The sequence below is a fragment of the Elaeis guineensis genome, chromosome 6 (assembly GCF_000442705.2).
Source record: "Elaeis guineensis isolate ETL-2024a chromosome 6, EG11, whole genome shotgun sequence".
Taxonomy (NCBI): domain Eukaryota; kingdom Viridiplantae; phylum Streptophyta; class Magnoliopsida; order Arecales; family Arecaceae; genus Elaeis; species Elaeis guineensis.
The window spans coordinates 4,147,757-4,171,757 of NC_025998.2; the positions used below are offsets into that span (position 1 = coordinate 4,147,757).

The window sequence follows — 24,001 nt, forward strand, 5'->3', positions numbered from 1 at the left end:
CAACCCAAAAAATCATAATTTCTATTTTCCATTAGCAATTGATCTTTTTCTCTATCAATCCTTATCAACGTATCGTGATTTGATCGAATTGATCCAAAAATAACATAGTGGACCTCATTCAGTCAATAGTTTTTCCAAAAGCACAAGCTTCTTAAGAGTTGGTTTGCGGTGTTTAGAGTTTTCAAAATCCCAAAAAACACTAGCACTGCCTTAACATAATCCGAGTTCCTAGAATATAATAGTACGACTAAGGGTGTAATTGAGTTGAATCGAGTCGAGTAGCTATAAGCTCGAGTTCGATTCCACTCAAAATATTTCAAAATTTGACTCGAGATCAATAAAGTCTTGATATCTTAGGCTTAAACTCTACTCGATGAGAAATATGCAAAACTCAAAATCGACTCAAATGCCAATCAAATCATACTCGAGCTCGAGTTCAAATTTGAAATCAAATTTTAGCTTATTAATAACACACATATATATTATAAATAAATAATATTATTAAATATTAAATATATATATAAATTTGAGTAGACTAACGAGTTTTTGAATTGTGTATCTTACTATTCAAGTTTGATTCGAAAAATTATTTAAACTATTTAAATTTGATAATAATCAAATGGAGTCAAGATTGAACCCGATGCATGTTCAACTTGTTTGCACCTCTGAGTATGACTGAATTATGCTGCATGGTTTTACATGATCTTGTTCTAGAAGTTACACCTGCCATTCTTCTGACGTGGTGATGACAGTCCAATATGTAATCCCTATAAACTAGAAGGAACTGTGAAATAAACAGATGGCATGGATTGCGAACGGTTGTTTATTTTTTTTCCATAAGCCAATCAAACAAGCAACTAAAGAAGCAGCAAAATGAGCAACGCAGTGACAATCATCTAGGACATAGTCAATTTAGAAGAAATTGAACTAAAAACATAATCGAAACAGAAATGGTGGTTACCTGGCCACATGGGCTTGTTGTAGTATGAGAAATTGCCTGCTTTGCCTGCAAAGAAAGATAAAGGAAGGGCCAAAAAAAAAAAAAATCAGGGGAAAGAACTGTTAATGAAACGATCAATCCAGATGCCGAACTACCACTGTGATATTCAGAAGAAAATAGAGAGATTCTTGACAAGAAACTCTGTAGGAGCTCGACCAAGATTCTGATCAGAACCACCCAGTAACCACGGTGGCATGGCATGGCATTTAGCTTCGAACTCGGCCACCGCCGCCCGAGCTTTCCTGCAGAAAAGAGGGAGATCCTCCAAGGAGTCCTCCCAGCTTCCAGTCAAATCCGGCGTCTTGGGACCATCCAAACCTTTTCCTCCATCCACGAATCCTGTTTTCTTCCTGGTTTCCAGCCTCGAATAAAACCATTCCAATCAAAAAATTAGAAAAGAAACGATTCCCTGAAACTTTTCCAACATATTAAAGATTCTCAACGTAAAGAATGCTATCAGAGCTACAGAAATCGCCCGAAATTTTTTTGAAAAAAAAAAAGGAAGGTGGAATCAAGAAACGGAGTTCTTTGAAGAGATTGAGAACGATTAGAATCGAAGTGAGATGGATAAATGGAATCCACCATCAGAACCTTAGAAGAGCTCGTCGAAGAGAGAGAAGAGGAGAGAAGGGAGAGGGTTTAGGTTAAGCTTGCCTGGTTTTGAGGGCAAGCAAGACGGCCATGGCTTCTCGCAGAAGAAGAAGAAGAGAGATTTCATCCTCGAGGGTCGAGGCTTTCTTTCGAGTTTCGAGCGATACTCCTTTCTTTTTGGTGACCGGTGGGCGCGACGAAAGCAATTCTGATTCCCACCACTTTATGCTTCCTTGCACGTGTCCCACGTGTGACAAATACCAGTGCGAAGAATTACAAATGCTAAAAACCCCCATTTCCCTCAGAAAAAATAAAAATGCTAAAGGGCTTGGCCTATTGTCGCCCACGGCCAAAGCCCATGGAAAGGAATCAGAAACACGTGCTTGCTTCAACATTCGCGTGTCCTGTGATGCGATAAGGACCCTCCGATCCAAGAGCCTCTTGGCGCGCGCTGCGCGTACTTCTCTTGGCGTATTTAGACCCTCTTCCCACCACCGGCTAGGGTTTTTCCCACTCGACACCAGCGGCGCCGCTTCCCCCCTCCAAAAAAAATCCTCGTCGTCGGCGAAAATGGTGAAGGGCAGGCAAGGCGAGCGCGTCAGGTCCGAGAACTCTCTCCTCTCCCTCCCCCTTCTCCTTCTCTCTTTTTCGCTCTCGTTCTCATCGCGTCACTACTGCAATCGCCTCTATCTCTTGCAGGCTCTACGTCCGGGGAACGATCCTGGGATACAAGAGGCAAGCTAGATTCTATTCCCTTAGCCGATTTTCCTTTTCCCCGTTTTTGGATTTTTTCCTTTTTTTTGATGGGATTTTGATCAGATCGAAGTCGAACCAGTATGAGAACACGTCGTTGATCCAGATTGAGGGGGTGAACACCAAGGAAGAGGTCGCCTGGTACTGCGGCAAGAGAATGGCGTATATCTACAAGGCCAAGACCAAGTCGGACGGGACTCGGTACCGGTGCATCTGGGGCAAGGTCACACGTCCCCATGGGAACAGCGGTGTTGTTCGTGCCAAGTTTAAGTCCAACCTTCCGCCTAAATCCATGGTTTGAATCCGAACGAGGCTTTGGTTTTTTTGATGGATTGGAAGCAGTTTATGTTTTGCTCACTGTTTTTTTTTTTTTTTCTTTTCTTCGTCTGATTGCAGGGTGGGAAGGTTAGAGTTTTCATGTACCCGAGCAATATATAAGGTTGTTTAGCTCATAATGACGGTTTCGTTACTATTGAAAACATATTTGTTTTCGAAGATAATTAGTGTTTGATGCTATTTTTGTTTGTCATGTTTCGTCATAAGCTATTAGTGGGACTTTATTGATTATTTAGGTTTTGCTATATCTATATGTTGCTCTGTGGTGTTTATTTTTGTTGCTTCTTTATGTTTGAACATTCACTTAGATTGCATTAAATTATACCTACTGTTATTATTTATTGAATAGTTGATCTAAGGACATTAATTTTAACCATGGAGAACTGTCTTGCTATCAATATTGTTTGTTGCATCGGCTAGCCCTAATCCCAGAGATGCATTTTGTAGAACAAAAATCATATGGGGCGGGCACTATAAAATATCATATGGGGCTGGCTTCATAGTTTGCCATGTTTCTCTTTATATCAATTTTAAAGAATAACTCTAAAAGTCAGATTTTTTCTACTAATGGAGTTATTAGTCTCATGATTAAAAAAGGCATTCTCTTTTTTTCTTATTTTCAGCACATATTTTTTAGTGATACATACTATATGACCATATGATACATGCTAAATAAATTAATCATAAACAAATTAATACACACCTACAAATAAATTGATATTCAATTTTCAAAATATGGAGTTTACTAATATGTAGTATATAGTAGGTGATACATAATTTAGTTTTTTTGATATATATCATGTAACGATCCAATACAATCTATAAATAAATTGATACATAATTTATCGAACTTAGTATTCACTAGTATACAATATATGACTAGTTGATACACGTAGCAAAAATATTCATCCGGTGTTCCAATACACATCTCTAGGTAAAACGATACATAATTTTCAAAATATAGTACTCATTAATATGAGTGTATGACCAAATGAGACGCACTAGAAGCTTATTGATACATATGTAAGTTTTTTTAATACACCCACAATGACATAATACGCTCCTATAGATAAATTGATATATAGTTAATTAAACTTAGTATTCACCACATATAGTATATAGTCAGTTGATACGCATCTAACAAATATTCATCCAGTTTCCAATACATATTCGAGATAAAATGATGCACATTTCTATGAATTTTTAGATGCAAAAAATTTTAGAAAAAAGAGGGATTTGGAAGAGAAGAAAGAGACTTTGGAGGAAGACCTTATGGATTGGAGAAATGGATTGATGAGGAAGATAAGAGATGGAGCAGCTTGATGAGGAAGAAAAAGAATATAGACTGTCACGAAGGGTCTCTTTTAGGTGTGCATTTTGTTTCTTTTTTTTTGGTTTCAGTGATAGAACTAACGGGCTTCGTTAGTGGAAGAAATCCAATTGCTATTTGACTTTTAGATTTTCTCTTTAAGATGCGAAAAAAAGAAAACATGGCATGAAATTAGGCCCAGCCCATATGATGGCCTATAGTGCTTGCCCCATGTGATTTTTGTACCATTTTGTATGCCTTATCTTCTCTTGGATAAAACTTTCTTAAGTCACATCTACGTGTGAGATTTGTTATTTAACCTTGTCTTTTATCTTGATTTGAGTTTTGCTTGTAACTATTCTTGCTTATCCTTGTAGATTCATTTCAAGGGAAACAAAAAAAAGCTTTATCCATTGGGTTGGTTTGACAAGGACTTCTGTAAATCATCTCAAAGCAATTCATGTCGTGCTTGCTTGCATCCTATTGTTTTAATAGTGTTGATCACCTGCTTGTATGTTCTTTTTCCAACATCGTGGATTACGTTTCTATCTGGCTTGTTGGGTTATTTGTCTAGTCCTTTGGGGGGATGGATGTAGTTGCTCTCACCACACTTGCCATTTTAATCTTCTTGTTTTGTCCAGACTTATTTTTCAATGTAATAGGAATTTTGAAATTGCTTCTTAGTGACACAGACTTAAATCTTTTAGTTGGCAATGTTGATTCGCCTTCTTGATTCCAAGGGAAGTTCTCTTGCCAGAGAATTGCCTTGGTTGGCATTTTCATAATAATTCATTAGGGGTTGACTTCTGGTTGAGAGCTGATCATAAAAAATTCATGTTCTCTTATTTTGATGGTTCCTACTTTGTATATTTAGATCACAAAACTAACCTATAGGTATGGACAAGGCTTCTCATCTGTTGTTCATATTCTTAATTTTTATTTCATTTCTGAATGTTGGGGATCTCTCCATTGCATGCAATTTGAGTTGGATTCTGCTTTTCGAATTTTACTACGATGGACTTTCTGCCACTGCGTTGCAAACACTCTATAGGTAGCTTTTATTTTTTGAGAAGATATTAGTGGAAACCTCTTATGTTCCAAATTTCCTTTCTAAAAGGGACACATCTTTCAAATGTCAGGCCTGATAATTTCATCTTTTGATTTATATTTTTTTGGCCTTATTCTACACTATTTGTAGTGGGCTGTGAGGTTACCCCTTTCTAAGTAGCTAAATCAAAAAATGCAAGAGAATAACTTAGTTTCTTGTTTTCAAACTTCTCATGATCTGGTAGGTTGGATGTTTTGTTGGACACTCCGTAGGGTTCCATTGGACATAAGAAACTGGCATGTATAGGGCTCTTTACTATGGGTTTTTCATTTAAACGACTGACAAGTCGTGCTTTAAACCTGTTAATTGTGCCAACCCAACCCTCTGGCTGTAATGGTATTGTTTTACTCCAGGAGTTACACTCAGAATTACCTGAAGTGCTTGCATGGAGAATCATGCTTTAAACCTGGAGTGTCCCAACCAAATCCTCTGGCTCTGATGGTATTGTTTTATTCCTGGAGCTATACTCAGAATACTTGGTCCAATGCAACAAGCACCATGTGTGCTTGCATCCTTTTGTATTCATATGTAAATATGTACGTGTACTGGTCATATTTTGGGATGGGCCTTTAATTTGCACTTGCATTTGTCAGGAGAATCAGTACTTGATACTCCCTGATTTGAACCAGGTTGTGAAGAAACCTGTTCCGTTGCTTACAATATTACCTAGACTGAGGAACATTTCTACTAGAACGAGATATATCAGTTTCATATAGATGTTTCTGTTCTGTCCTGTTCAGATTGCCTGCACTTTAGTTCCTTTGTGCACACATGCAAGAATTGTCATATTATATTCTAACGTAGTGTCAATCTCTTCTTGCTACATATCATTGCATGGATTCTAAACCTGTTTATTTTTTTCTGTTTAGGTGCAGTGCAGTTGCATAATTTAAGGAGGCTGAATTCTAGCTGAGTTTGTGGCATAGGGACTTTGATGTTTCTATTAGTTGTTTGAAAAGTTTTGATCCTATTTTTGTGACGTTTTTTGACGCTTGGACATTTGTGACATTTTGATTGTGTCAGCTGAACGTACGAGTGTTTCTTCAATCTTCTCCTAACTGACGAAGTGGAATATTCATTTTGCCCATGAACGTGATGATAGTTGCATTATGGTTGAAGTTGATCGATGACCACTCAAACTGTACGTTAAAAGAACTGTGGACGATGTTTGAGCGGTGGTTCCCTGGAAAGAAAAATTATAGTGTTAATGCAATGACAACTCTTCAAAGAATAATAGAACCGAAAGTCGTAAACTTCATACCTTTGTTTATTTTAGGGTAAGACTTCCTGCTTGTATTTAACAAAGATTTGGAGAAATTGATACTATTAATATCTTAAATTGTTAATCGTAGGAATTACGACCAATGGTACGTCCAAAAGTTGAAGTGCAATCATGTTCCGTAAGGGTTTGGTCTTTTTGGTGGAATCAACGATATTAAGGGATTGTATTCGGAGTTCTGTAGGTGGAGCTACAACTCAAGTTGTCAGCGTACGGTACTTCGCTTATTTAGATGCCTATAGCTAAAATTATGATAAGTTGAGCTGCTTGTCAAATTATAACTCCAAAGTTCCTTGTGGTTGGTGGAAAGCTCAGTCATAGGATGAGTTGCAGCTGCCCAAATAGATATCTTACTTGGAAATTTAAAAAAAAAAAAAATCCTGTTTCTCCATATATCCTCTCTTCCCCTATTCCAACTCTCCCGAACCTCTTTTTCAAGATTGTCGTTATTCATAGCTCCTTTCTTCTCCATGCTACATCCTCAGCTGCAACCACGCATCGTCTCCGCCTCTATACGCTTATGTATTGTCTTTAGCCTCCGATCTATCTCTTCATCTTCTTTGCCTTCCTCAAGATTTACATCTATCACTTAGGGTTGAAAATGAGCTGGGTTGGGTCAGGCCATATTTCTACTCGAGTCTGGTTCGAAATATTTTTTTAAACTTCGGACCGGATTTAAGTCTGAAAAAAATTTAAAATATAAGGTCCAAATCCGTTTCGAGCCCAAACCCGAGTCCGATCCGAATCCAATCGATTCGGTCCAATTTCGAGCCCAAGCCTGAGCCTGGCCCGAATCCGATCAGATCGATCCAATCTCGAGTCCAACCCGAATCCAATCAGACCGGCCCAATCCTGAGCCCAAGCCCGAGACCCGGTCCAACCCCCTCCCTCTTCCTTCTATTTCTTTCTTCTTCCCCCTTCTCTCTCTTGTGAAACTTCATATGCTTCGCCGCCTCCCTTTCGGATTGCTGGTCCTCTCTTCTCCTCTTCTGTCAAAAAGGGAGAGGTTGTGAAGTCGTCGTAGGAGATCCGCTTGTGAGGTAGAGGCCATTGAGGGCGAGGGAGACCATAGCACTGGAGTCGTCGCAAGAGATCCTACCTTAATCGCGGGGGCAGGTGGAGGATCCTCTGGTAGGTGCTTCCAGGAGTCGATGACGTTGGAGGGGGATCGATACGGATGCCATTTTTGAACTCTAGGAGGGATGGGATGTCGTCGGAGGGCACGGTGGCGAAGAGCCGATCGATGAAGGTGAAGACTGCATGAAGGACGAACGTCAGAGGATTGAATGTCGTCGGAGGATGGACCGCATGGTGCTCTCTACTTTGCCAATTTTCTGGGAATCGGATGACGGTGGGTTGGGGTAGTTTTTGGGCGGCAGACAAACAAGGGCAATGGATGGATGAGATCGGTGATGGATGGACAAAGCTAGGGCGAAGAGAGTGATGGGGGAAGACTGAAAGATGGGTGCATCAAGTGGAGAAGGGATTTTAAGCAACCAGATGGACGAATTGATTTGAAATTTTAAGGTGAGTCCTAATTGGCCAAGATCGGACTCACACTATTGATTGGGTTAAACTCATTTAGAATCAGACTTAACTGGACTATTAGGTTTTTAATAAGATTTTTCGGGCTATTGATCGGGTTGAGATTCGGGCTCAAGCTCAGGCCAGGTCAAAGATATACCTGTGCCCGATCTGAAAGACAAATGGGCCCTATATTGGGCCCAAATCCGGTTTGAATTGTTTCAGATTAAGCTCAAAGTCTGACTCAAAGTCAGCCCAGCCCGATGGGCCTCGGACCGGTCCGAGCTCAGTTCCAGCCTACTACCACCACTTCTACCTTATGGGTGCATAAATCCCTATTGAAACACATACTATTGAAAGTTTCAATGTGGATCTCTTAATTGAGAACATTTGCATCTCTATGTATATCGAGTGCTCCGACCTAGTATCTACTTTTAAAGTGCTTGATGGAATGTTCATTGGAGATACTTATCTTTTACATGAACTCTCCTCCAAAAGCAAGAAGTGAGCTATCTTATAAATCAACTACTACAACTTAAGTTGCAATATGCTTGAGTTGTAATATGACTGAAGTTACAAGCTCCAAAAAAAGTGCCTAATATAAACAATTGAATAGTTACCACCAAAGAGACCTGCTTGAGGTCTAAAACCAGAAAAATTTTCCCATTCCATTCAATTTTCCTTGCCATGATCATGTGAGTTGCCTTGAATATTAATGATAGGCATCTTCTCAAGCAGATCACAGTGTATATAGCAGAAGATTACCAATCACTGGGTTAAGATTAGTTATTGGAAAAAACTTTCAAAATATGATTATAGATGATTTAATGATCTTGGAAACATGCCGCATTCTCTTTATTTAGTCCTAGCTGCATTCTCAAGCTCGGTTAAGCAACAGGTTTCAATTACATGCTGGATCGCATTCTCCTCCTTTCCATCTATGATTACTCAGCGCAGGCTGCCAGAGATGAAGGCTGGCTCCACATTCTAGACTCATCCAGCAAACATCTGCCACATTCCACAGCTGTTGGCTTTCTTACAGGTGGGATCGTTGAGGATCTGACCTCAGCTCACCATCAAAACCATAAAAGAGAGCTACGCTAGTCTACCATCATGACAAGGAGTATAGCCAACACACACACACACACACATGCATATATTTTTTTTGACTATGGAATACTCAGAAAAAGAAAATAGGAAGGAGCAGGCATGAGATGCACATTAACTAAAAGAAAGGCTACAATGATTCATAAAAGCAGCATGCTAAAATCTGTATGGATTCGAAAACCTCAAAGCTTTCAACAGTAATACACAACCGGTTGTTGATGCAAGAAAAGTAACACAAACTCCTAAATATTAGTTGAGAAGGCCTTAACTCTCAACTATCTCCATCTCATTATCTTCCAATCTTCATGGAGTATTGGAAGAAGAAGAAGAGAAAGAGGATGAGCACTCCCTGTCCCTTCACTCCTTTCTCCCCAATTCCTCGCACTTATTATATATATATCATAAGTTCTTACCAAACACACAGTAAAAGAAGGGAGATAAAAAACCCTTCCTGGACTATACTATATAACTGCACAACTCATGCATCACAACACCTGAAACCAATCAAGCTCTTTGTTTCCTTTTCACTTGAGTCTCCTGATAATCTCAGACCAATGTATACCCTGAAACCCAGATGTCAGCTGGAGAAGCTGCGTGAACACAAATTCGAAGCTCTTTCCCGCAGGCAGAGAGTTCAGCCATGTTGGGAATCCAAATCCATTGCTTGACTTGCTGAGTCCCCATAGTGGGCCATAAAGCTTAGATATAGAAATGTTGAGATCCTTTACAGTCTTTGATGATTTGTTAGTCACCACCGTGGAATACCTGTAGTAGGTTTTTCCCTTGTACTTCCATGATGTAGTTGCCTTTTGCTCGACGATGAATGGTGAGCTAGGTTTAGGAACTGCATTAAAACAACAAAAATCTCGGTGATCAGCTGATTCTAAAGACTAATGGATGATAGAAGTCCAGTAGGTTAATGCAAAGCTTGAACTTATAATCTTCAAAATTTTAGGTTTGGTGCATGAACATAAACGATTCTGTTGTACCAGATATGCTGGATCTGAAAAATTTAGTGTTTGTATTTTGCATTTGAGTTTTACAGGATTTTGGTTAATTGTAACTTAAGAGGTAGATAAAGGTCATGGAGTTGGAAAACTTATAGTAAATGCAGTTTTCTCCCTCTCCAATTCCATTGTGCTTGGCCTCTAAACTTTAAAAAGCGCAAAAGGTAGTAGGAGTATAATAGTCAGACCTAGCACTGCATGTTTTATTGGGAGATAAAAGAGACCAAGATGTCATGTTTAATTTCCATTGCTTTAGTAAGCATGCCATATAGATTTGTAGTCATTAAGAACAAGAGCTTTGCAATCAAAGATAAAGTCCTGGCTATGATAAAGTCAGTGTACTTTCAACTGCTTAATTGGATTACTGGATAACATATGCACAATGAGATGAATTAACTAGCAGATGTCTATAAAATACCTGGGGCAGGAGTAGATGGTTTGTGCTGAGGCATTGGTTTCATTTTCTCATTCTTCACAGGTATGGTAGGTGTAGGAAGCACCACTGCAAGCAAGATGCACAGCCTCAGCAACTTCAAACCAAGTTTAAGAAACAGAAAAAGAGGAGTTGCAACTGAGACACTATACCAGGAAGGAGTTGGTTGAAACCACCACTGCCACCATGAAGACGGGCCAATACACCCACCATAGGAGCATTGTTATATGTTGCAGGCTCGGTCTGCTCATAATTGTCCCTTCGATCAGCAAAGTTGTCATAGGCGTCAGGCCCACCAACAATGGCACCTTCAAGGATGTTAGGGTCACCGGCCTTCCGGCCGAACCATGTTTGGTAACCTCCCCTGCAGCTCACAAATGTAGGATTGACCTTGATGGACACTATTGAGGAGGCACGGTGGTGGACCTGATGTGGATAAGTGCTGCCGTATCCCACCATATAGCTTGTCGCTCTTGGGTTGTCTCCTAGTATATAATCAACCTGAAGAAGAGGCTCAGGAAACATTAGATGGCGATACCTTTAAAATTTCATAAGATAGTAATCTCCATTTTTGATACAAGCTCACACCTTTTAAAGCATAGAGTTAGGAAAAATTAGATCAATCGAAGTATGCAAGTGTTGCACTAGTTGTAAGGGGTGCTGTTGAGTTCTAGATGGATGCAAGAGATGCAGTGTTCATATATATAGAAAGAAAATTCACCTGAGACTTGGCAAACATGAGAAGCTCTGATGGTGTGACAGTTCCAGCAGCACACTTTATGTTCCTCCTAGCAGCTGAAAGGTAGTCGGAGTAAACAGTGAGGAGGAAAGAGGCACCCGTCACAAACTGCATATTGTTCCAACTTCGGCGGAACAGCAGGCCTCCAGGTGTCCTCTGAACATTGTGGTCACCCTTTCCGAGGCACGAGCACATGAAGTACTCCGCCTTTTGCTGATATCTTTCAAAGACCGGTGAATGATGAGCCGCTTTCCCTTGGAGAAGGAACTGTGGATTTTGAAGACACGAGATGAATTGATATATGTTTTAAAATAGAGCAAAGCATAGTAATTTACCACATGATACTCTGGCATTTCAACAAAAATGCTTACTCCATTGGAGATTTGAGCAATGGAGAGTTCATGTTTATTCAACTGGAGCTAGAAGGCCTTTTTTATGCTTGTGTATGATTAACTGTATGATGTGTAGTTCTTGCTTCTATGTCCCATGAGCAAGCAAGCACAAGGGTACGCCTGGGTCATGGATTTCGTGCCAGCCTACATAGATGGCTTGGCCTGGTCTAGTTATCAAAAGTACCCCCATGACCTGGTTTCGGCCCATTTGCCAAAACCCATCCAGCTTCCCATGATGGGGGCCCATGTACAGATCAGTTAACCCGACTGCTGCATTTATTGCCATGTTGATAACTTTATGAACATTACCTTGGAGGCGAGCACCTGGGCGCCGGCGTATTTGACGTCCCATCCGAACTCGGTCATGGCCCACCCGGTCCCACCCAACCCATCACCGTTGTTCCCCAAGTAGTCCAGGTAGTAACGGTCGTTCGTCGCCTGGTACAGCCACGCCGCGGCCCACAGTAGCTCATCCTGTACAGATTCCCGACAGATGATCTCAACCGTCCAATGCGGGAACCCAATCAATAATCACAGCGTCTGTCTCATGATAGCACGCACTTACCCCGAATCCACTGGTGGATCTGTAGTACTCCTGGGCGACAGTGATGCTGCTGTCGTACTTGCCCCTGTACTTGTCCGCGAACTCAAAGAGCTGTCCATTAAGAATTAAGACAGAGCGTTAATTATGTTAATAATCTCTTGATTGCTTATTTATTTTCACTTAATTGACCTCCTACTCTACGATAACGGATTACGCGACACAAATGTCGAGCCAATGCCCTTTTCCACGGTGACTGTGAGGGACATGATGGTAATTTGGCGGCCAGGGATCTGAGACGGGACCACGGGAGAGGGCCCGAGGGATCACCGACACGGCGTCCCACGTGACGCCAACCGTCGATCTTTCTCGAAAGATGCCGATCACAACGGCCCAGATACGCGAGTCAGGGAGACCATTTACAGCTCGCAGTGCCGCTGGGCGCCATCATTTATTAAACGGAACCTGAAGGGCCCGAGCACGCCCGCATAGACATTCCTATGCGTGGCTAATGAAAAAAATTTACACCGGCGAAGTGTAGACAATCACCATCGTATGTTACTAACATGCACCGGACACCGGATGTGGCTGAGGCTAAGGGACCTGGGAGGTACTTCAGAACTAGAAGTAGCGTTAGGTTCGAACCTGCTTTGAATGGCTGAGAAGCTGGTTGGAATAAGCCGGGTTGGACCGGCGGAAAACAATAGAAGCTGAGGCCATTGCGGCTGCAGTCTCTCCGGCAAGGTCCGATCCAGGGTGGTTTGCATCGATCCGATAGGCCGTCCGGCTCGTTGTCATGTCCTCAGGCCGCTGCCAGCAGTAGTGATCTGAGTTCCCATCCCCCACCTGCACAAAATTAATGAAGCGAGCTTACATATAATTCAAGAGCAGCAATCTATTTATAACGTTAAGATACAGATAATTGAGTGCACATGTCGCTGTATGATCTCCAACTAGTTTGAACTCCAAAGATCTTTTGACCCTTTTCTTTTCCATGTGCAAGAATTAATTATGCAATTAATTAAACGTTTTAATTTGGGAGGCAGACGGCAGTACTGTGATTTTGTGTAGATAAATGTGACAGCTCTGCCCGTGATCCGAGCAAGGAACATTAAAACGGTTCGAGTAGCCACATAACACCTTTTAAATGGAAAAGGTAAAGTTACAAACAAGATTTAATGATGTTTTAAAAGGTACTTGGAAAAGGGTTAATTTAATGGGTCGTTGTCGGCAAGCTATCAAAACAAACGGCAAACCTGCCACTTAAACATCAGTCGCCGATTTCTTCAGTAGCTTTCAAGATTGTCTTTAGGTCTTTAGGAGGGGCCGAGAGTGGAGAGAGGAATTTTCTGCAAATAGACTACCACAATATATCAAATCAATCATCAGGAAAAAGATAAGCCCAAACCTCTGTACTCTATGGTGAACATATCCACTACTATTTGATGAATAACTTCGTAACTAGAGAAACCTAATAAAATGATCCAGATCTACGCAAGCATACATACACCAGGGTAAAAGGTCCCATAAGAAAGGGTTAAGTAGCAATCATGATGAATTATTTGGTCATTAAACTAGGCAGTCAAAATGAAAAGAACAGTCAGGATAGAGAATTAGTCCTCCTATTCTCACTGTAATAAGTCAAGTAAGCACATGGAATCAAGAAAAAGTAATATTATTTTACTTGAGTTAAAAAAGGTAGGTGGGTGCCAGACACCCAAAGAGCGTATCAGTCCCAACTGCAGGAGAATTACTGCAGGTCAAGGTTGATCCAGTCTCAGTTAATTCCTTTTGCAAAATGGTAAAAACAGGACAAACATAAAAGACCAAAATAAATATCTTGTGTTGGCATGTATAATTTAAGAAACGGAAAGGCCAATGCAACTACAAAATAGAAAGGTCCCTGCACCACACCAAGCAGAAATACTCAACAAAGGTAAAGCTATCAGACGGTCAAAGTAACAGATGCTAGAGTTATTTTCTGTTTAAGCTTTTGCTTTTTAAGAAATAGATGATAAAGCGCACTAAGAAGTGATTTTGGAACAGGAAACCCACCTCTCCATAGAGGACATAGGGCTCAGGGTGGGCTTTGATGAGGTAGTCAGCGCCCCACTTCACAGCCTCCATGGCATGAACCAGCTCTCCACTCGCAGCCATCTGTTTTCCATATTCAGCAATGCTCCATGCCATCATGGTGATGGTGAAGGCCATTGGCAGCCCAAATTTCACATTGTCCCCTGCATCATAGTAGCCTCCAACAAGATCTACCTGCAGTTAAAAAAGCAAAATGAAAAAAAAACAATCATGGAAAGAGAAAAGAAGAATCAGAACTCTCCTCCTTTCCCTAAATAATTGTTAAGATACAGGTTAATTCTATAACGAAGATGTGCCCATTTGGTGTTCTGATTCTTGTAAAAAATTCCCAATAACAAGTGATATGCCTACCCCTATTGAATTTTCATTGGGTTGGCAGTTTAAATTACCCCGAAGAGGTACATTTCACCATGAGAATTCTCTAATTTTTGTTATCCTCATTCTCATTCAGACTGACATGTTTGGAACCCAATATGAACAGAATGACAGTGTCGAGCTTTCTAAACATTTAAAAAAGGGAAGGAATTGGACCTACTGATCAAAAATAGATCAAAAAGAGATATTATAGGTTTGAGAAAGCAAGAAATAATTCAAAGTACAAGAAATTTGATATTTATTCAAAAGAGAAAGAGAGAGAGAGAGAGAGAGAGAATTACGGCCCGCAAGAGAAGTATGGTATGGAGGTACTTTTCTCAAGGCCCATAAAATCTGCCTTTTTGTTAAGCCTATGGACACACATCATCGACAAATAAAAAAGTTAAAATGAAAATGACAGAAAAAAATTAAAGAAAGGGCAGAGAGAAGAAGAGCGAGTATCCTGTCTAGTTTTAGGTTGTGGGGATGGGGTCAATTTTTCCTTTCGAAGCCACTGAAGATGTGTTTAGGTTACGCCCGTTTCATTGCTTACAAGAAAACAAACAAACGAAAGAGGGGGGGGAGAGAGAGAGACAGAGAGAGAGAAAGAGAGAGAGAGAGCAATCTCACATCTAATAATGAGAAAGGACACATCTACTCAGCTACTTAACTCTGAAACATTATTACAAATGTACCAAAAGACATTATTTTTTTTTGGTAAAGAACCAAAAGACATTATTAAAAAAAGAAAAAAAAATGGAAGAGCAAGAAGAATGGAAGCTATTTAAGAAATTAAAAGAAAAAAAAAAAATACAAGCACGAGGTGCAAGGCTTCAAAAATTTTTGAAAGAAATAGAGTAGATAAACTAACAATGGGAAACATAGAGAAGCAAAAAGAGCTCACCCCGTTAGCCTTTCCATCATGCAGCCCAGAGTCAGCTCTCCAGGTAACTCTCTGGTTACTGGGGAGGTACCCAGACCTCTGGGCCTCAAAGAAGAGAATGCTCTTGCTCAGGGCCTTCCCATAGTCATGCCCAGCAGAAGCCAGGGGCATCAGAACCAGCAACAGAGTAAGTAACACCACAACCACACCCATGCCTCAAAACAAGGTTATTACTATCAAGAAGAAGGTTTTCAAAAAAAAAAAAAAAAATGCTCCAAACAAGAAGAAGAAACAGAACACCTCACAACACAAAGAAGCTGGATTCAACTTAATAAGCAGCAATGCAGGTATGGTTTATTAGCTAAATTAAACTCCTACTGAACCACATATAAAGGTGGGGAAAAGAAGGGAGGGGAAGGGAAGCAGAGAAGAAGGGAGAGGTGGGATGGTTTGGGAGGGAATGAAGAAAGATGAGGAGCTCAAGAGCCCTATATATGGGGAGAGGGAGGTGAGGAATGTCCTTTTCCTCAATTTTTAATTAATATAGGAGCATTTTTTTTTTTTCCCTCTGTCTTTTCCTTCTTCTGAGAAGCTAAAAACGGCATCTCCTTCTGGAGAGGGGGAGAAATTACAGCTTACAAATGGTCGGCCGGCTGGGATCGTAGTAAACATCCCATGTGGCGCCTGTGCTCTCTCTCCATTGTGGTAAAAAAAAAAAAGGACGAAGGGAGGAAGAAAAATAAGAGTAATGATTAGTTCTAATTTTACTGCCATTAAACTGGAAATGGATGGCCTTTATTGGAGGCAGTCATTATGAAGGGTGAACTGAACAGTTGGTCTCGAGGTTCCACTGCACGGAAGACATCTAGGCCGTCCACCTGTCGCGAAGGAACACCTATTGGACCGCCGTACATGACTTGCGATTGGGAAATTATTTTTATTTGATGTTCGGGTTTTGGGTTTTTGGGAACTTGGGGAAGGGGTGGGAGTAATGGCGTGACCAGATGCCCAACGGCCTCTGCGCGCCGCGAGTAATTTTTATCCAAGATTTTTCATTTTTTTACATCGCCTATGTACCTTTCTTGTTGGAGTGACTAAAGAAAAATACCGAGGTTTAGCAGCAAATCCAGGCCCCAGAATCCTTTCTTGTTGGAGTGGTTAAGCAACAAAGCAAAGATTTACCTTTTCTTAAAGTATAGCAAAGATTTACTTTTACAGTCATCAGCAAGATTCTTAGTCTTCTCATTTCAGTTAACTCGAAATTGTTTAGCTGTCTGCAATGGAGGATTTGGGCCTCCATGTTGTAAAGATATTTTGTAGTTTTTCCATACAGTAAGATATAGTTGAATTTTACAATATTAAATCTTTGGTGCAGCAAAGTTCTGTAATACCTTAAATTGAAGATTATATATACTTTTAAAATTCATATTTTTCTCTCTCAATCATTATGTCTTTCCATTACTATTTCTTCCATTTCTTAATAAAGCCATCTGTATCTAGAGACTACTACAATTCCATGCAGTGGTCTCCCAAATCCGAGTGCAAAGGTCTGGACTGAGTCATGCCTAGTCCTAAGCTTTACTTATTTTGTGGTTCTAGTGAGAAAAATATAATTATGCATGTCTAAATACTAAGGATGAATCACTTGTGACTTCAACTAACATTCTTTATTTGCTTTGTAGAGGTATGTGGGTCCTAATATGCCACCAAAGTTCCAAGATTCTTGTATTATGGAATGGTACTTGTGTTTCTTGTTGTATTAGCATTTTGGAAAGACTGAAGAGATCAAGGTTTGCATCTTTAGTACTCGACAGGTTCTGGGCCTGGCAGGGGTTAAATAAACATCAAATCCTCCACTGAGGACAAGGAGACAGGCTTCCTCTTTAGATGTTAAATATGTTCCCGCACAAGCCATGATGTTTTCTTTCAAAGATGACCCACCAGTTAAAAACAGGAAGGAAAAAGTGGTTGAAATTAGATGATAGCCATTCAAAAGTAGTTCTCCTTGTTCACTTTAACTCGGAATAAGAATAATTTAAAGTAGTTATAAGTGAATTATGTCATGGGAGAGGTACTTATCATAAGTTTAATTTTTTTTAATATGAGATCTCAATGCTACAGTAGAAGTACCGCACTGCATGTTGACCGAGTTTAATATCACTTGCTGGTGACTAAAGATCAGCCTGACATGTTAATTAGATAATATTCTTCCGAATGTTCTTCTTGATCTTTTCTCCAATGCATCCTTGAAATGTGTTCTAAGCTTAATCACGCCGAATGAGGGGGACTTTTGTCACATAAGCTGCTTTGACCAAGCTCAGAGAGGGGACAAGCTTTGTTTCCATTTCTTTACAGTCTTCAATAAGAACTTGTTTGGAAACTATGCCTAACATGATACAAGTTGCAAGAGGAAAATGGGAAGTTACTTATTGGCCATATAACCTTTTTCTTGTTTGAGGTTCTGTGTCACTTGAGCATTTTCCAGGTATGGAATGGTTCAGAACAGCAGGGATTAAGTGCTAATCAAACTTAGCTACTAGCATTTCGGTAAAAGTAACCTTGCAAATGAGAATCTTTGACGCAATTGAAACCGGGCTAGCTGTATGCTTTTTGCTTCTTTTTTTTTTTTTTGGTTTCAAATAGATAATTGAATAGAGAATCCGCTACCATTTAATCAAAGTTTAATCTAAGGTTTCTTTAATGTTAGTCTTCATAAGAACACATTGTACGTACCATATACATTTACGTCGCCTCTGGCCCCTGTCTGCTGATTTCACTGCACTGTCTGGAAGCTCCATCTTTAGGATCCCAACGGACCCTGTTTTCATGAAAAACAGCAAAATAATTACGTAGAGATTAGTGGGAACTTTGAAGGAACTCGAGGAGGTAATATATATCATTATGCTGGTGTAAATTACTAATTGACAAGAGCATGCCGGTGTCTAACCGGGTAGGTCACTGCCTTGGTAGACAACGCTGGTCTGTAGGCTACAAAAAAAGGCCGTGGTCTGGACCCAGTTAGCCTGACATGTGTACCAAAAACAAGTGGAACCTTCGTCCAAAGGTGACGAGGTTCCGCTTGTTCAATGTGAATAGCATTTAAGCTTCCTCTACCATCCCTGCACATCATGCTTTTGGCGAGAGTCCGTGCTCAACCGTCAGGGTAGCAGGTAGCAGACAACTCCTTACTCAATGTTCATCTTTTTAGCGATTCTTTTCTCTTTTTCCATAATTATCAAGTGGTACAGTTAGGGTATCACATTTCCTTGCAAGCTTCCTCCTTTTCTTTTGATTTCTTAGATTTTACTGGCTAACATGCCACTTCGTTGATTACTCTAATGCATTTGCCTTCTAATTAATCCTACTTATAGTGTTTTAAAGTATGCAGTATTACCTTCTACGATGGATGTTCATATTGATTCATGAAAAATGATCATAACTAAGTGGTTCTAGCAATCTAGTTGGAGCCAGATTAACAGAGATCTTGTTTTCTTTTTGAGCAAAATGGATATCTCCATTTCACAACGATCAGTTAAGTTTTTTCTTTTTAATGTTGATCTGTAGCTTGGAATCCAATCAAAAGGTGACAGGTGTTTTCTATTCATCCACTGCACTTGGTGTGAGTCTTCATATGCCGGTTGAAGCTTGGAACTGGACGGATGGCATTGTGAGCTTGTCACAGCCATGTGAAGGGCATTGAGATGGTGACAAGCAAATAAGGTAATCACCAGTGGAAACTAATTAACTAGTATTCTACATGGTCCTTTAGAGATGTGAATGGGTTAAGTTATTTATGGATAACTCATGCTTAACTTGCTAGTTAGGATATATTGACTACTAGACAAGCTTAGCTCAAACAGCATCTGTAAGCCAAGGATCCTTGCACCCCTACTTGTAAGATATTTCTTGTAAACTTTGATTACATTTAAATCATTTTTGCTCTAACCCTTTAAGTTCTCCTGAAAATTCTCCTATAAGCCGTTCTTGTCAACTAAGTTCGATGACAACCATGGGGAGCATGGAGCTCAAATGCATCAAAAACTCGAGAAATTATTAGTTAGAACCATTCTACCATATGTTTCTTAAATCATATGATAAAAAATCAACATATCGCTCAATGTTATCAAAGATTTAATGTTGTCCAAATTTAATTAAAAATTTTGGATAAAAAAAGGTTTACCATTAATCATGGTTAGCTAGTTTTTGCCGATATATTGATCATTTATCAGATGATCCAAAATACGAATGGTAGAACAGATCCAACTAATACTTTAGAACCCCCACTCTAAATATCTATATTAATTAGAGGAATTTTCTCCAAGGATCCACAATCACATCTTGCGTCTCAAATCACTTGATCGTTCAAGAGCAATATTTTTCTTGCACAATAATGAATCCTCGTAGGTCTATACGAAGTGGCTCAAAAATCAAGCTGGAACACTCTTCCAGTCCAAATACCCAGGTTAAGTTTCATTAGGGACTAATCTAACATTCAAATGTTATTTCTTGTCTCCAGAAAAAAAATTTTCTTGAGCTCGTGTTGCTGTTCTTACCAGCGATACGTATTAAATCCCAGGAAGCGGTGACCAATTCCGGGGATGCGTGCATGGAAACGCCAGATCCCACCAATCACCACCTTCGATGTCCATTGGACAGATGGGGTAAATGAATCCACGTATATGATATATGCCAGATCACACAAAATTAATAGTGTAAAACTCCAAAAGCCATCGTTCATGAACTAAAAAGGTCAGCGATTTTTTAATGAAAATAAAATACTTGTGAACAATTTAGGACTGAAATTGAATTAAATATAGATCAGATACTACTAGCATATCCATATTTATAATTATTTTATTTAATAAATATAAATATGAATATAAATATTATTTGGATACAAAAATTTATTATGGTTGCCAAGTTTGATCTTCTCATCTTTCTTGTGCTAAGAACACATCTTGTTTAGTAGTCGTGGCATCCTCTCCAGAGACAATGTGAACGGCAAACAAAGCCTACCGCATAGAAATTAGTACAACTAAGAACAAGATTATGAAAGAAAAATTGTTGTTTCGAGTCTGATATTCATAGTTAGCATATAAAGGAAGGAGTCAAATTATAACATTTGTCGATGGAAATCGCAAGTGGCTTCTTCATCTGCTTTGGAAAAGAGTGTCACTGATGGCCAATAGCCTACCACTTGTATAGCTAACGTTACCGCAGCATCACGCTTTCCTCTTTTTATCTCTGAGCTGTTTCTTTTTGTGGAATTGGAACTTGCTTTTGACAAAAGCAAGTCATGCGTTCATATTCCGAAGATTACGGTATAGGAACTAGGAAGTTTAACAAAGCACAATGGCTAAAAATTCAATAAAAAAAAGGACCTTCAAATCTTTAAATAGGTCTTGTTAGTGCAAAAATCCGCTTGCATCGGAGAAGCTGGAGTCGAGGGAGTCGCGGTCGCCGTCGGGAACTGCAAAGGAAGTCTAAATCGGAGGTGAGGTTACTCCGGCAAGACCCTCCGATGCTCAAGTCAGTTCTCTGCCTCAACAAGAATGGAGTGCTCGAACGGAAAATTTAGCAGAGTTTTTAGGTAAAAACAAGAGCTTATAGAATAACGTATCTGGGGTTTTCCTTTTATAGACGGAGGGGGCAACAGATTGATAGCGACGCCTGTAACCGTCTGGTAGTGGGCCGCCCAGAGTCAGGAGGAATTTATTGCGGAGGGTAGTGGAGTGGGATCGTGGCTATCGCCGTGGCTCGCCACGTGGAATCAGTTACGGGGACTGGAGCGGCGTCCGCTGTCGTGACTCGTCAGGGAGTGGGGGACTCGCATAGAATCCGCCGCAGGGAGTGGAGCAGAGCCACGGCCGTTAATACGGCCTGTCAGAGAGTAATGGGGTTACGTATGGTCCGCCGCAGAGAGTGGAGCAGTGGTGTCCGTTACTGTGGCTTGTCAGGGGATCCAGACTTGTTGGCCGAAGTTCGGTTGGAGTCGGTAGCGTGGTCCGGCACCCGTAGGAGTTTGGACGAGGTCTTCTTGCAGTTGGGGGTCGTAGGCGGAATTCGGCTTCCGTAGGAGTCCGGGCGGAGACTTCCTGCAATTGAAATAAAAAATGAAGCCCGGCTCTCGTAGGAGTCCGGGCGAAGTCTTCCTTGCTGCAGAAATTGCGGACGGAGCCCGGCTCCCGTAGGAGTCCGGGCGAAGTCTTCCTTGCCGCAGAAATCGCGGACGGAGCCCGGCTCTCGTAGGAGTCCGGGCGAAGTCTTCCTTGCCGCAGAAATCGCGGACGGAGCCCGGCTCCCGTAGGAGTCCGAGCGAAGTCTTCCTTGCTGCAGAAATTATGGACGGAGCCCGGCTCCCATAGGAGTCCGGGCGGAGTCCTCCTTGCTGTCGAAGTCGTGGATAGAGCCCGGCTCCCGTAGGAGCCCGGCTCCGTAGGAGCCCGGGCGGAGTCTTCCTTGCTGTAGAAGTCGTGGATGGAGCTCGGCTCCCGTAGGAGTCCGGGCGGAGTCTTCCTTGCTGTAGAAGTCGTGGACGGAGCCCGGCTCCCGTAGGGGCCCGAGCGAAGTCTTCCTTGCTGCAGAAATCGCGGACGGAGCCCGGCTCCCGTAGGAGTCCGGGTGAAGTCTTCCTTGCTGTCGAAGTCGTGGACGGAGTCCGGCTCCCGTAGGAGCCTGGGCGGAGTCTTCCTTGCTGTAGAAGTCGTGGACAGAGCCCGGCTCCCGTAGGAGTCCGGGCGAAGTCTTCCTTGCTGTAGAAGTCGTGGACGGAGCCCGGCTCCCGTAGGGGCCCGGGCGGAGTCTTCCTTGCTGTAGAAGTCGTGGACGGAGCCCGGCTCCCGTAGGAGTCCGAACGGAGTCCTCCTTGCTGTAGAAGTCATGGACGGAGCCCGGCTCCCGTAGGAGTCCGGGCGGAGCGACGGGAGCTCACCAACAGTTGTTGAAAGTCGGAAGAGACTCGCGAGGGTCGACCCTGCCAAGAACTTCGACCGAGGGTATTTTATGCCCAACACCAGTCCCCCTACTTTCGAGTTTGAATTTCGAATGAAGGAAGTACGGAGAGGTAGTCGCGGCCGAAGTTCTTCCCCTGACGTCCGGGCGCAACTGTCGTTGGATATGTCGCATTTAATGCGCGCATGCCAGAGCCCTTTTTCTGATTAGGGCGATCCGAAGAGTTTTTTCGGGACTCCCACCGAGATGTGATCCCAAGCGTCGCGCCATGGAAATTTGCGAACAGTCAATCCTCGATAGCGGCGAGCGGGACACGCGGGACACGTGGTAAGCACCGGTTGGTCTAGAGACGCCCGCCATCATAATCGTGCTAAGATCCGCTGCCTATTTAAATCCCTTACCCTTCCTTCGGGGTTTCACTCCGCCAAAAGGACGGCATCTTTCTTTCGCCTGAGAGCCTAGCTACTCAGCCACTCCCTCGGTGCCCCTGTCAACTCCGAGCGTCCTCCGCACCGGTCCTTGCCGTCTTCAGCCCCCCGATTCCTCTCTAAGGGGTTTCCTCGCCATGTCCTCCACTCCGGAGGCCATCCTCAAGGGGATGTCAAGGGCTCGGAGGAAGGCAAGGAGGAGAACTGCGGTCCGTGAGCTCCCCGGTCATCGGGCGGCCGCTGAAGGTCCCCGTCGTTTCAAAGGGGGCTCGAGGAAGAATTTCTTCAACAACAGGGGTTTAATAACGGGGACCGCCGGTAAAGGTGTTCTGCCCGAGAATTTTGGAGTAGCAAGACGGGGTGAAATCGGTCAGGAGGGCAAAGCTGTCGTCACGAGTTGTGACGGGATCCTTGATGCCGTCGGGGCCGAGGGACCAGAGGCGGTCGGCATCGACGGTGGGACAGTAAAGCTTGTTGCGGGGGGGTGGAAGTAGTGCATGCCGACCTTGCCGAAGCATTTTGGACGGTGGCTGTTGCGGAGCATTCGGTGATGGTGCATATCTCTGGCGCCACCGCTGCCTCCAGGGTGACTCCGATTCTTCTTGAAACAGGTCTTCGTCGCCGCTGCCATTGCCCTTACTGCCCCCTGGAATCTATCCCATCCTTTTCCCCTTGGGGTTGGGACTTCGGAGATGGAGCGAAACGAGGCGGGGCGAGAGCCGATAGGCCTGCTACACGCACTGAAAAACGCGGCTGGGAAGGACAGAAACGGGAAGAGAAGTTTGCAGCTTGAAGCGGCCTCCGGTGTGTCCTTTCCAAGCTGTGTTCTCAAGCCTTGTAATAATATATTCTTTTCTGGCCCTCCGGTCTTGTAACGTGCATCTTGTTAGTTGAAAAATGAGAAGGAGATTTTATTACCTCGTCCGCACCTTGCATCGAATTATTGTCTGTCGAACTTCCTTCTTCTTCTTTCTTCTCTCTTCCTTTTTTTTTTTTTTTGACGTCGTCCTAAGGTCACCGGTGGCCCTTTTATCCGTGTCGAATTATCGTTTGCCGAGCTCCTTTTCGACTTTTACGTCGTTCGAAGGTATCCGGTTGCCATCGTATCAACCCATCTTTTTCGTCGGTGGCCGCAGGCTCGCCTGGGGCCATTCGGGTTTGGTGTCCCCCTC

General features: G+C 42.1%; 1 protein-coding gene and 1 pseudogene across 4 annotated transcripts; one reads left to right on the forward strand and one right to left on the reverse strand.

Annotated features, from left to right (window-relative positions):
* Window positions 1–2,042: 2,042 nt before the first annotated feature.
* LOC105037063 (large ribosomal subunit protein eL33w) lies at window positions 2,043–6,144 on the forward strand. 4 transcript variants are annotated; one of them, XM_073258956.1, is made up of 5 exons: window positions 2,044–2,193; window positions 2,291–2,326; window positions 2,411–2,639; window positions 2,741–2,783; window positions 5,973–6,144. In XM_073258956.1, the coding sequence occupies exons 1-4, from the start codon at window positions 2,162–2,164 to the stop codon at window positions 2,780–2,782; spliced, it is 339 nt and encodes a 112-aa protein (XP_073115057.1). In that variant the 5' UTR covers window positions 2,044–2,161; the 3' UTR covers window position 2,783; window positions 5,973–6,144. The 4 variants fall into 4 exon arrangements, with proteins under 4 accessions (XP_073115059.1, XP_073115057.1, XP_073115058.1 ...); XM_073258957.1 differs by lacking the exon at window positions 5,973–6,144 and adding an exon at window positions 3,888–3,911; XM_073258955.1 differs by having other exon boundaries at window positions 2,046–2,193; window positions 5,967–6,144.
* Window positions 6,145–9,143: 2,999 nt separating this feature from the next.
* On the reverse strand, window positions 9,144–15,918 carry LOC105047576 (endoglucanase 19-like; annotated as a pseudogene).
* Between the last annotated feature and the right edge of the window lie 8,083 nt (window positions 15,919–24,001).